At 30.0% G+C, this 15,155-nt stretch overlaps 1 protein-coding gene across 1 annotated transcript in view; it reads right to left on the bottom strand.

The window, feature by feature from the left end:
• Positions 1–338: 338 nt before the first annotated feature.
• The window catches only part of LOC129960550 (ras-related protein Rab-22A-like), a 61,310-nt gene continuing 46,493 nt past the window's right edge, over positions 339–15,155 (bottom strand). Inside the window, exons 5-6 of the mRNA XM_056074037.1 lie at positions 6,498–6,653; positions 339–703 (exon numbers count right to left, since the gene is read on the bottom strand). Coding sequence (XP_055930012.1) covers positions 507–703; positions 6,498–6,653 — 353 coding nt within the window. The 3' untranslated portion in view covers positions 339–506. The remainder of the gene's footprint in view (positions 704–6,497; positions 6,654–15,155) is intronic.

The following is a 15,155-nucleotide window of genomic DNA, read 5'->3' as shown; positions in this document are numbered from 1 at the left end:
GCCGTAGTGAAGTTATGGAATTTATTCAGCTCAAAGCGTCGTTGCAACAAATACTTGGAAGTCCTTTCAAAATAATAAAATCTTTTCGTGGTAAAACTCAAACCTAGAAGCAACCGCATTATTCTCAGATACCTTATTTCAATTAGCTTTAGTAGTATCCCCAATTTATCTTTATTTTTTCATAACTAAAAATACGTGTTTAATACATATTATTTTCTTGAACTTTATTATCATTTTTTTAATATTTTTGAGATAATGTAATTATTAATTTAAAATGTTCAGTATCAGAGTAACACATTTACAATGAGTAAAAAAAAATAAGTAATATTACGTACACAATATTTATTCAAACACAAGTCATAAGCATTACATTTTTAAAATATTATTTACCACACAGAGTCAAAAGTAGATATTATAAAGAGATTAAGATACGTATCAATCACTTCTTGTTTACTGAACTTTGTTCGCATAAATCGTGGCATGATGAGAATCTGGAATATGCACGTCTAACTAATATTCTGTTTCTCGTGCATTAAACTTCGCCGTCGGATTGGAAAGGAGAATCTTCTTTTCTTCTCTTCTTTCTTTGGCGAGATGTACTCGATGCTGTTGGATATTATGGAACGCTTAGCAGCATACGAGATCGAGCAATCACTCAAACATAGGATCTGCTTGGATATGGAAATGACGACGTTAAGTAAACCTGAAATCATTAATCATAGAATTCATTTCGTATCAAAGTATTCATTGATAACGCATTGATGTGACATTTTTTTCCGCGGGCAGATCATGCAGCACCACATCCATGATATTCTCTTTGAAAGATGAAATGATCTTTCGAATCTTTGAGTTTCAATGGAAGACTCCAAGATTAGAGAAATGAAATAAAAGTTATACTTTTTTAATATGAAATCAAGGATGCAATGCACTGTGTTAGAAGAAATTAGCAATGCTGTACCTAGTACTCATTTAGCAATTGTATTTGAACTAACGAAAATTCCTTTTGGTATAAATGGCAACATTTAGATAATCAAAGAATAGTTCATTTAAATGAAGGAATACGTTAACCTACCAACTTGCCTAGAATTCGCTTCTTAGATTAATATATTACAGATTAAAGATTAATTACTTTTTCACTAGAAATAACTCAGAATATGAGCCCAGAATGGCAATTTTCAAAAGTTCTAGCCAATAATTCAATGGTAAACTGCATTACTGAGAAATACTATTTAATGTTAAAAAAACGATTAATGAATTTATATGATAAAAAAGAGGATTATCATATCTCCTATATTGCTGATATCTTTAATACATTTTTTAGAAAAAATATTTGTACTTTGTGAAGATTAACCAATTTTTATTCAAGATTTTATTTTTTCAAAGTTTTTAAAAGAGTATTTGGAAGATATGTTTTGTATTTTAATATGCATACAAGTTTTCAGATTATAATATTCCAAAATCTAATAAGAATATAAGTTCTTCATTCGTAAAAAGAAATATATGAAAACGTGAGATGAACATCCGACAAAATAAAGAACAATTTGAAAACAAAAATTTAGAGAGCATCAGAATCTAGTGAATAGCTAAAAGAATAATTGCTAAAAAGGATTCTGAATATTATGTGATATTAGAATTGTAAAAAATGATTCATAAATTTTACTGGAATATTTCATATTCTCTTAGTTTTTATTAAACACGAATATCATTGTTATAACTAAAGTTCTAGAAGATATTTGGCAGTCTACAAATGAACACAATTACTTTAATTCAAATGTACCCTACAACTGTCCGATGTCCGACTTAATAAAAGTCATCAGACAGAGCGACATTGAATGCAGCATTTGATTTTATTTGACCTTCGCATTAAGGCTATTGGATTATCAACAAAAGAACAGCCTAATATTCTGGAAAGTTGAATGATAAAATCCCTTTAATCGAAAATTCTTATTTTTACGAATATACAAAGAAAATCTGTGGCTGTTTCCATTTTTAGAACATTACATCCGCAGTAATTATTAACTTTCAAGCCACTTCTCAAACCATGTAATGTTGACGCTGATTTTGAACAAAATATTTAATGCAAATGCAGAGAGAAAACAAAAAAATCCAAACATCATGAAGAATTCTCATGAAAACATCTGATTTTATAACTATCATTTATTCCAGAATTTTTTTACATATTCATGTATGGTACTTCGCAATTTTTCAGTTATTTGTACATATTCCTGTGACAATGTTTTAAGTAGGATTTAATCAACTTGCTATATTTTTTGTATGTTTCTACAAGTTTTATGAGCTCTGTATCTACTATATGTTCTTTGTCTATATGCATTTGTTCAAGTTTGCAATCTATGAACAAATGTATATTCTTTCCTTTCATAGTGACAAATTCTTCTGTGATTAAAATCAGATTGACTGGAAGATATTGACGGCAACCTAAAGTAATTCACTCAGTAACTGCCACCAAGATAAATATAAAATCACTTTTATGGAAGTATTAATTTTAGTCCAGAGATCATACAATTTTTTTAATCATCAAGATTTTTACAGTTTCTGGTTACTTACAAAAAAAACAAAGTACAATATACAAACGGCTAATTAAATTTAAAGCATTTAATAATATTTTTTAATAAAAAGGATTGGAAATCAGTTTCCTCAGTCAAATAAAGAAATCCTTACAAAACATTTGACATAAAGGCTTTCACAAACGCCATTCAAATGTCTTTCTAGTTTTTAAAATTGAATAAGAAAATTATAACTATGATAAGGAAAAGTTAAGTATAAATATTAGGCAAGAATTTTTCATTACATGATTATTTGCTTTAATCTAACTCTAAAAACAAATTATAGGAACATAGATTAAGATGCTAATTGGAATGTGTAGAAAAAATGCACTTCTATCTTAAGGTACCCAAATTGGATTTTTCATCAAATTTGTGATCAGCGCAATTTTTTTCTGTTTTATCACAAAAATTGTTCTGCAGATCATAATTCAAGAGTGAAACCGTCCTCATTTTATGATTTTATTGAAGTCGGCGTTTTGAACATAGCAGCTAGTTTTATGATACTTTATCTCCCTTTAAATTCCACCTTGCCCTTAATTATGGCATTGCTATCTATTTCTGATTTACTTTAGATGTCGCGTTTCTCAGACTCACGCTCTATAAATATTTCAACTTTCCCATAAGGTAAGATGTTTTTTTTATCATTTTATCAGAAATTCATGTACTCAATAGACATAATTGTTGTTTTCTCTCCATGAATGCTCACTACTTTATCCGAACTATTTCCATTCTGCTTATAGTCTGTATGATCTTCAAGTGCACATTTAGGAGTTGAAATAATGATTTCAGTTTTTCTTTTAAGGGTGTCTACAACTTTATTTCAAAAATCCTGAAACCTATTATGGAATAAAAATCACACGTATTACATTTTTAAATAATTGATATAAAAAACTAATTTGCTTTATTACGCCATTTCACTTATCTTTTGGGATTTTTTTCCGGTATCTTAATAATAATATGACAGTGAAACGTACAGTGGAATAAAAGTTCGAAAGAACATAAAATAATGCATATATGCATGTTTATATATTTTCCAGAAATTTCATGGTAGAAGTAGAAATAAAATTCTTAATAATTTATATAAAAAAAACTAATTTACTTCAATGCATCATTTTATCAAGTTACTTTTCATTCGGGAATTTTTTCTAATATCTTAACACTTAACAGAAGGATATAATCTGCTCTGCCTTTTTTGATTAATGAAAAAAAAATCACAATGGGAAAACATAAATTTTTTCCGACTCGTCCGTTAAGTATTAAAAATAAAATGACAGTGCCAATGTTTAATACTGAAAATTTTTGTTTAAAATTTTTATTAACAATTGAATGTTCAAGAAGACTTGGAAAACAATTTGATGAAGACAATGTCTTTAACAATTAAATCTTCAAAAATGAAATTACAACATGAGACGCGCTTTCAGTAGATGTTGGAGACTCAGAAACACTAGCAGGAAACGAACATCGAACTGATGTTCTCAAAAATTTCGGCCAGCTGTCCAGGCCCAAAAACCTATCCCTAAAACCATTGCCAATATGCTTTTAAAAAGAATTTTCTAAGCCAAAAATTATACATGTATTAGTGCCTAGTAAGAAAAAAATATATATGAATGGGATTACTACATAAATATTTCCTATGAAATTTATATAACCTTAAAATTGACGTGACCTGAGATTAGGAAATCAATTTTAAATAAAAATTTGAGAAGGATTATGAATATACATTTCACAAATCCTTAATTTCTGACATAGAAAAAATCCGGAACCCGTCTATATTCTACCCATTCATTCCTGATTTTATGTACATATATATATGTGTGTGTGTGTAATGATATTTTAAACTCTGATTTCAATTTAATTAATTTCCAAGGTTTTATCTTAATTTAGCCCATAGTAACTTCATTCTAAAATATTCTCTTATTTCCTGATCCAATTCCATTGTCTCTACTTAATTAATTCAAGAGAAGCTTTGTAAAATTGCTGAAGATGCTAAAAGCCTAGCTTTCCCACACTCCCAGTGAAGGGACAAAATACCGCTGACGAAACAAATTCTTTTTTAAAAGATCCCTGTATTTCTCTTGACTCGACGACGCGTGTAACAAAAAAATCCCTATCGAAATCGTAATAATATATTAGCACTGTAAAGAAATATTTTCCCTATCCATATCTCAGGGTGTATAAGACCAGGGATAAAATGTTCAAGAACTTTTTCCCCATTTCTTTCTGTGTCATTCTGAGTTGTGTGTGTTGCTCGTCGCTCCTGCTTGTAAATAATGCATGCTTCTCCAAGATGAAATAAAACGACGTCACGAAATCGAAAGTCTCTTCACTGTCTTCGAAATATATATATATATATATATATATATATATATATATATATATATATATATATATATATATATATATATATATATATATATATATATATATATATATATATATATATATATATATATATATATATATATATATATATATATATATATTTATATATATATAAATTTTGAATGCGGATTACAACTAGTTATTTTCTTTCTTAGGTATACTGATACAACAAAAGAAAGAACTCAAATAAAAATAAGTAAATGAAAAAATAATTTTCAGTCTATTTAACTAAACATTTATCAGTAATTAAAATCCAGAAGATTTTTAAATAATCATCCTATTACAGACTATGAAAAACAATATTTGGATCAAACAAAATCCTGTAATACTAAAACCATTTAATTTTGAACAAAAATTCAAGAAAATACAAAGCAAAGGTTTTCTCATTTTAGAAATGTGATACTGAAATAACTCAATTCCAATGAAATGAAATATGCTAATATCTGATAGAATGAAATGAATAAGAAAAATGTGCATGTCATATTAACAAATGAGATGAATCACTCTGTAGTGATTCATTTGTTGTATATGAAGAAATTAATCTTAAATTTGAAATATATTTAAAAAGAACTATGCATATAATTAAACCTTTTAAGATTGTGATTATTTAAATTATAAATTAATTCTTAAATTAAAGCAGAAATAATATAAAAATATAATATTAGAACTTTTTACTGCGTTAAGAAGTTATAGCGTATTCCGTGTGTGTGTATGTGCGTTATTTTTGGACGTTTCTAAATTTTGGACAGCATCTTGGAAATTTTTTTTTCATTCTAATTATTTCAGGTAAAAAATAATTTCTCGCCAAAGAAGCACTGAAGTTGTGTATTTTTTATCATTTTTTCAATAGTTGAAATATAAATGGATTTATTGATAAAAATATAAAAATTTCTGAATTATCTTCACTTACTTTAAAAAAAAAAGGTTTTCTCTGAAATTTTTTAATGTAAAACCAAACTCTTTTAAAAACTTAAAAAAGCAGGGAGATAAATAGCCAGATTTCCAAGTCATTTTTTTTTCATCATTATAATCATGAAATTTTTTGTTTAAAATAGTAGTGACCGTATTGCCTTTAGACACTTTATTAGTGTCTAGCTCAAAACTAATTAGAGTAATATTCATCAATATAAAGTCATGTACCTTCTATTAAATAGAGGTATACAACTGGAATTTTTCTTTCTCATATACAATGCATGAAAAGAAATAACTTCGAGAAGTCTTCATGCTTTAGACCTCCCAGAGTCCAAAAAAAGCCATTTGCCATTATAAAGACCTTTCGATGTTATGTGGGAATAGACAAGGACCAAACAATCTCGATTGTTACTTTCTCGTATACTAAGTGTAGAAACAAATATTGAAATTGTCAAAAATTTCGACCTCGAGTTTCTGGCGAGACTCCATGTTTCAGAAATTTTTTTGTTTATATTATTATCCAACAAAATTCATAATTTATATCAGAAAGAGATTTGCACCACAGAAGCTATTTTTCTATCAAAAATAATTTTCTTGATAAACAAATGAACTCATTCCTTATAGTAACTAAATACTTACCAACTCCTGTAACTGCAGATACTTCGAAGTATGTTGCACCAACGAAAATTGAATATTTTTCCGCTCTCTCTTTTGTTACTTGTCTTATGTCTTCTAGATCTACTTTATTGCCCAATATTATTAACTGGCAATCATCTCTCGCATTATTTTTGATACCTAAAAAGAAAATGTTATGGAAGGAATGTATAGATCCAATCAAGTTTCAAATGTTTGTAACATAGTAAATTATTCAGCACTAATATAATTCAGTAATTATTACTGATTTATTCAGATTAAAATATTAAATCTGTCTACTGATAATAATCATTGCATTGCTTGTTAAATTTTAAATTTTTACAATAGCTTCGAATTAAAAACTAATTGATTTCCGTTTTAATGATGTCAGTTCATACTGCTGTTAATCGTAATAAATCGCTCGAAATCAGTTTTAAAATCCATTGCACAACTTGCAGGCAAAAGGAAGACAACAAGTAGCAAGTTGTTACATGACACTATCATGCCTTGCTCAAATAAATCTGCTACATTGTGAAATCATAGTAAGAGTACAGTCAGAGTAAAAATTGAATATTATCTCTCTCTTTTTATTGAAATTTTTATTATAAACTAATTCGTTAGCTTTCATGAATCATGTTTAATTAAATTTCAGATATTTAATTTCCATGTGTAATCATTTCTTCCTATCTAAACTTTTTCTTTTTTTTTATCTCTTAAATAATTTTTTCTTAATTAATTTGCATGAAAAATACTTTAACTAAATTTTGAAATCAAATATAGATACGATATGAAGAGCTGTAAATAAAAGTTTATCATTAATTTCTTTAATTTTAGAAGTATTAAAACGTCACAGTATAAATGAAAAACGTTTTTATGATATCAGTTGGTTAGTTATTTCCATCATTGCCAAAAATTAGCTCCATAATGAGATGATTAATCATATTGCCTTGGTTGAGCAAAATTTTAAATCTCAAAAAATGAGAATGAAAAATATTGGACTATGTAACCAGAAATAAGCTTCAGTAATCAAAAAACCTAAATTCTCTCTAAAGAACCATAAAAATCATATTCATTCATTCATTTAGGATTTAAATATCGTTAGTTGTAGTTTTTATTTGCAAATACAGAGTAGTTTTCTAAATTTCTCAGCCAGAAACTAAACGTAGTGTATGTTATTACAGATGCCTGAAATGAAAACTTGAAAAAAATATAATGTTCTCGGCATTTTTAGGCAAAATATGAAACGATTAATATTTCACACATTTCCTAGGCATTCTATAAAATGCCGTGTAGCAAACCGGCAAAGTATGAAATATATCGCAGATTTGTTTCAAAAATCACATGGCAAGGCATGTGACTTTTAACTGTCGCCTCATGCTCAGAATTTGCCATTTGCATTTTGCATTTTGCATTTTGATTCTTTGTAGAATGCACGTCTTTTAAATAAAATCTTTATCATGACTTATTTTTATTCTTTGCCTATATAGTATTTGTCCTTCGCAGAATGCCTAGGTATTGTATGCATTGCTTAAGGAAAGTATATAACATATCCAAATAATTCTCCCATTTCATCTTTACCTAAAAATGCCTAGACATTCATTCTGTAGAATATCGTTGCTTCATACATTGCCAGTAGCATGCATAAAGAACCGTTATCTGATTTTCAAAGAAGAAAAATTCTTTAATTTTAAAGTAAGGTGAAATAGCATTTTTTTTCGTGACCTATCTCACCTAACTGATAAGATATTTAACTGATATATTCGTTAATAGTTTGATGCATGTAAAATTGATTTAACCACTTTAATAAATCTCGTGCAACACTTATACTTCCAAGAATTTTATCTCTCTCATAATAAACAGAGATAAAATTAAGTTAATGAATTTAATTTAAAAACGAAAATATAATGAAAACCAGATAAATTCTTTAAATACTAAATTATTTTTGTTTTCTACAAAAAAAATGTCTTGTGCCGATACTAATTAAGGATTTCTTGTTAAAATGATGCTTATTTTGAAAAATCTCATGCAAACCTTCATAATTTATTTAATAAGCTATAGGCGGCTCTTTGCTAGTGAGCCGCCTATAATAGAATACAACGAATAATGAAATACAAATTTACAATAGCATTGAATTTCATATAAATATAAATAGAATAAAAGAAGAATCAAATATAAATCGATCTAAAGCATGTAACCTGAGATATCCTTTCTTCCATGCATCACAGATAAGATTGAAAGTAGAGTGAAGTAGCTACAAGTATAATAAGAGCTAAATATGTTATCCTTCTAAGCAAAATGAATAAGAATAATAAGAAAGCACTACTTATTAGTTGATGCGAAGTGTCATATTTAGTGTCAATTTTAGCCGAACATATTGCAGAGCGCTACAGTCAACGAAATCACGAGCTAACGCGTTTCTCTAGAGCAATGATAAAATAAAATACAACCTTTATTTTCCTCGCTGCTTAGAATGCTGATAAATATTATTAAAAACTAGCTTTTTCTCAAATATATCAATTTATTTTACACACGATTAGATATAAAATACAATTTTTATTTTTCTCACTGCTCAGAATGCTGATAAATAGTAGTTTCAAACTACCTTTTGCTTAAATATATCAATTTACACTCATGTCCATAAATTAAGGATAATTCAGAGTCACCCGGAAATCGAACTCTAAAGTATATATGTCACCCGTGAAGTGACTATACACATCTTCAAAAATCATATGAAAATTGCAGGAAGCCACCAAATGACACCGGTAGTACATTGCAATGACGAGAGTGTAAGAGGGTGATGTATAAGGAATAAAGCAAAGAAGTACAATTGTCCGCAAGCGCTTTATAAGCCTTTCAGTGCAATAACTGCATAGTTATGCTCAAAAACTGCATTTGGGTGACTTTTTACGTGGTAGAATTTTCGGCTGTCTGGAATGTGGGCGTACCCAGCTGGAAGTATCCCAGGAACTTGGAATCGCCCAGAGCAGCGATTCTCAGCCCGTGGGGCACACTAGAGGGGGGCGCGAGAATATCCAAGAGAAAATATCATTTAAAAAAAATCATTAACTGACTGAAAGGAAAGCACACATACACATAGAAAACAAAATACATTTCGACATATTTAATAACTTATTAAAGTAAAACAACTTACTAAATCAAAACATACTAAATTAAAACAAATTTAATAATTATAAGTGACTTCCTGGAACCTGTCTTGCAGAGCAAATTTTTTCGAAGGAAGGCTTAATATTAGAAATAACCATTCTCAGTTCTGCCGAGATCTATATTTTGTCTTCAAAGTAGCCACAGCAGAAAATCCAGTTTTTCAAAGGTAGGATGTTGAAAATGGTAATAGAATGCGAAATGCCCTTGTTTTTAGTGCAATTAAAATCATCCTCTACTCCTGCCCAAAATTCAAATAGTGATTTATTACTAAATTGTCTTCTAGTTTCGCCACTTGTCGTGAAGTCTATGAATTTTTCTTCCTCATCAATTGAAAGCCCTTTAGGAGTCTTATGAAATGGATCCCTAACTCACTCGTAACTTGCTATCAGTTTGTCGTCAGCAAGAAAATACTTTTTAAAATTCTTTTCAGCATGGCTAAATGATTTTCAGTGATTACAAAAACAACTTTTACATGTTACCTTGTAAGTTTTAGTACGATCAACCACATTTGCAAACATTGTTAGATTTCTTAGCTTTAAATTTCTGCTCCACAGTTCCAATTTTCCACAAAAAGCATTAACTTTATCACTCGTATCCAACATATGTGTATTTGCTCCTCGGTGTTGAAGATTCAAGTTATTTAATTTCTCGAATATGTCGACCAAGTAGCTCAATTTCATCAAAAATAAACCATGCGAAAATTCTCGGCCTCCGGTTAGGGATTGCAATACCGGACCAAAAGTTCAATACCAGTATCTTAATACCGAGATACCGGTTTTAATTCCGGTATTAGAAATTTTAGAAAAAGAAAGAAAACACAATTGTTTTTTTGTTTTATTTGCCAGTTTTGTTAGAGAGTGTAAATATCACAAAAAATAATTTGTAACTTATAAATTACAACAGTATATAATCACAAAAAAGTAAAGAAACATCTTATTTATTTAAATCACAAAAAAGTGTAAATATAACTATTCAGTCTGGGGTACTATTACAACTTTTTGAAATGTGCTCTTAAAAAACATAATGCATCAATTGTACTGTCATTAAGCCTAAAAAGTAATTTTGTGACTTTTTCCAAGTATTTACCTCTAAATCCTTCATCTTCAAATAAATCGATTTCTCGTCGGATGGTTTTGGATATAGCTGATTTCTGTATTGTATTTTGGTTCGTTGAAATTTTCTTATTTATCGCTAATTCTGATTTTTGTTCAAGAGACAATTCCTTTTCACTATAGACAATAGTGACATCATAATCTTCGATAATTGAACCGAATTCTTCTGTATGTGGATAGGGTTGTGGGTAACAAATTTTAAGAAAATTTACTCAAAACTTAATCAGTTTTGAATTGGTTATTTTCTTTTCAACTTTTTCATTTTCATTTTTAAAATCATTATAATTATGTAAATACCGTAAGACATTTTCTATTTCGGTATGCCTTTCTTCTGTGCGATTTTTCAATGTAATATATAATTCTTCAGATAGTGACGTGTGCTGTTCTTTCATGATTGAAACATGAAATTTATTGTTGCATTAGCTATTAATAAATTAAAATCTCTCCGACGTAATGCCTCTATAGTCAGTTTTATTGGAAGTAGAGCTGATATAGTTCTGGATATTAAGTCGAATTCACTGTCTGAAAAATTAATTTGCAGGTTTAAGTCGATTATTGCTTTTTGGATTGGATTTCTAAATTTCAAAAACCGTTCCATCATTAGGAGTAAACTGTTCCAACGTGTCTTAGAATCTATTATTAACATATATTCTGTTTTATTTTCAGTTAGTATATATTTTTGTAATATGGCATTTTTTGTAGGGGAAAGTTTAAATATCTTAACAATTTTTCGAACTTTATAAATTATAGGAAGTAATTCTTGATGGCTTAATATTTCATCTCATTAGCAATATCAACTTCCACAATTACATTGTCATTATCTTCATTGTCAATATCACTCTAACTCTCTTCAATGTCGGAATCCGAAGTTTCTATATCCACAATATTTGGATTCTTCTGTTCTTTATTTTTTTTTGGTATAATACATCTATTACTCCTAATTGAATTCCATGAGCATAGCACAATTGCTGATTTGTACGAATCAACTTTCCAAATTTTTTCATAACTGTTGCTCCATTAGTCGTTATGGATACAATATTTTCTTTCAGGTATAATCCATGTTTCGCTAATTTAGATTTAAGCAATTAATTAAGCCGTTAATTAGCTAATAAATTTGGCCCGTTATGGGGACATAAAAACAAAAACGCATACTATTTAGCTATGTTCGCGATACCTGAACATATAGTGGAGAAATTTTAAAAATTTCTAGTAAATACCGAAAAACCGGTATTTAAACTTGTGAATACCGGTATTACAAAATTGTACAAATTGCTCAAAATACCGGTATTCGGTATCCCGGTATACCGGTATTGCAATCCCTACCTCCGGTATGTTTTCTTCTTCTTCTAGGGAAATGGCGATTTCTTCTCTTAATTCATAAACACGTTACAAAAATTTCCCACGTGATAAATATTTTGAATCGCAATAAAATAGTAAAGCTGACTGCAATTGTTTTAAAAAATTATCTCCAAACATAGTTTCTACAATCTCAATTGCTGCTGGCAAAATAAGTTCTTCACCAATGGTGTGAGGTTTTTTACATCTGGCTATTTTATATGAAACTTTGTAAGATTCAATTAAAGCTTTTTTATTCACAGACAAAACTTCTTTAAAAAATGATTTTTGCTTTTTATATGATATTAATTTTAATTCGAAAAATTCTCTGGGTTTGTTGACGTACTCACTATAAAGCGTTTGCAAATGTCGTTTATTAGGTTTCATGCTGCCTACGGCCAACATTTTTGAGCAAATGATACACAGGGTCCTTCATGTACTTCAGTACTGGTAAACCCAAAATGTAAGCATTCTTAAAAATATTTTCTTGATTTTATTTTCGGAACCACGCTCGTCTGTGTACTTGTTGATGCTTTACTGTCTTCTAATGCTCGCTTACTTCCGCTAAAAAATTTATCCATGAGTTTGCATAAATCTGCTGCCGTAAATATTTAATATGGTGAATTGCAATTAACATGAAAACATATATAACATAAACATTCACGATAGATTCGATAGCGATAGAAGGATCGACTCGAATGAGACTGGCTGGAATTGAAACTTGCGTTATGAAACATTTTCCTTCTTTCTGTGAGAAAACATCTGCGCATGCTCGAGACGGCATCGGTCGTGTGGATTCTCTTCCACAAACATTACTTATTTTTTCTGTTTTGAGTCATGATTTTGTTTTATTTCTTTTATTATTTGAAAAAATGTATTCCCAGTTTCTAAATTTAGCTCACCCCGTTTAGGTTAACTTTCATTAAAAAAGTTTTCTACTTTCATATTCTTTTAACTTTATCTCCCTATTTGGCTTTCATTTCAAATATAATATTTAAATTTTCCCCGCTTTCATTCGCTTTATCTATTCACTACCCACTTTTCAAAATGCCAGATGTGGTTTATCGCCAATGTTGGCACGCTTTTACTCTTTTATTGGCAGTTAGTAAAAAATAATTTAAAAACAGAATACAAAATACTCAATATACATTATCGCTGTATACTTTTTATTGTAAGCGGGGGGGGGGGCGAGATGAAAATTATGATTGAAAATGGGCCACGAATACTGAAAGGTTGAGAAACGCTGGCCCAGAGTGTCATCACCAGGCTTTGGCAACAATTCCAAGATGATGGTTATGTGAGTAGACGTTACAGCACAGGTCTACCCCGAGTTGCAACGCCAAATGAAACAGACGGAGCACAACATCAGACCTGTCTCATCAGCTCTCTTCAGCCACTGGTACGACAGTTTCAAGGCAGACCATGTACAGACGCTTAGGGTAGATTGGGCTATATGCTCGTAGGCCTGTCAGATGTGTTCCACTTACTGAAACTGACTGTCGCCTGCGGTTAGCCTGGAGTAGAGCATCGTGGACACCGCAACAGTGAGCTTGTGTGATGTTTTCCGACGAGTCCAGGTTTATCTTGTGGTCTGATTCTCGCCGGACATTCATATGGAGACTACCAGGTACCCGTTACCATCACGAGAACATCATTAAACGACACCATTACGCTGGTGAAGGACTGCACCTTTGGGGATGAATTATTACGTGTTCCAGAATTGACCTGCATGTTCATGACAGGCCAAATCTATCAGGACGTCATTCTGGAACAACATGTAAGTTTATTTCGGGCGCCATGGGCGCAGAATTCGAGTTTATGGATGACAACGCCCGTCCTCACCGTGCAAACATCGTAAACGAATGCCTTCGATCGGAGGATATCATCCACATGGACTGGTTAGCATTCTCACCGGACTTGAATCCAGTAGAGCATGTGTGGGACATACTTGGCCGACGAGTTGCAGCCCGTCAACAACAACCTTCTATATGTCTACCGGAACTTCGGAGAGCATTGCTTGATGAGTGGTGTAATATTCCCCAAGATCAGATCGATAATTTAATACTCAGCATGCCTAGACGTTGTACGGACTGTATTGCATCATCTGGGAAACATATTATGTATTAACTATCATACCAAACATGTAATATTGATTTTTTTTTTTTTTTTTTTTTTTTTTGCAATTTGTTCCAGGGAGCAAAAAAAAAACAATCGCAATTTTTTTAAATGATATCAAACATACAGCATAAAACAAACAGCATTTTTGCTCTTTACCTTTTTTTTAATAAATAGCCTTTACAAATAAGTCACATTTGTTTTGCTTCTGACTCTTTTTTTTTCTGAACTTGCATTATCTTTAACTTATGGACATGAGTGTATTTTACACACAATTAGATTGTGGTTATAATATGCGAGCTGAGAAGATTAATAAACCCCGCAGATTTTTCCGTACTCTCATTTTAAATCTCTCATTGAATATTAAAAAACATAAAAATCAAAAAATTGAATAAACCGGTTTTATCTGAATTCATTTTTTGCAATAACTCGAACTCTGTCTCTTTATGTCTTTAACTTGATATATTTTATCAAATATTATTAATGGGTTCTTATTAAATAAAATCATATGCTAGGAATTTTAGTAAAAATTGCGAAATATAATTGCTTTCACTTTAAGATTATAATCATTAAATAAAATTATAAGCAATATGGCCAAAATTTTCATCAGCTGGAAAATGTTTCACATGGATGGGTTTATCCTGTAGTTGTAACTTTTAAAATAGATAGATATCTTTAGTGAAATCAGGTATCGAACATATGACCTACAGGACCCGAAACCAAGACTCTAGCACCATATCGTGCTTCAAAACACATCCTGAATAAACAGCATATTTTCGCTCATTCCGTGGTACCATAAAAATTTTAATGATTATTTTAAGAATTCATTATTAATGTTGTGCTCTAAGAGAAAAAGAGATAATATTTCTGAAAAACACTTGTGCTTTCAAAATTTCTGACACCCTATTTTGAAAAGCTATATGCATAAATAGCACAA

The sequence above is a fragment of the Argiope bruennichi genome, chromosome X2, assembly GCF_947563725.1.
Source record: "Argiope bruennichi chromosome X2, qqArgBrue1.1, whole genome shotgun sequence".
Classification (NCBI taxonomy): Eukaryota; Metazoa; Arthropoda; class Arachnida; order Araneae; family Araneidae; genus Argiope; species Argiope bruennichi.
This window is presented reverse-complemented; position numbering and strand designations above follow the sequence as displayed.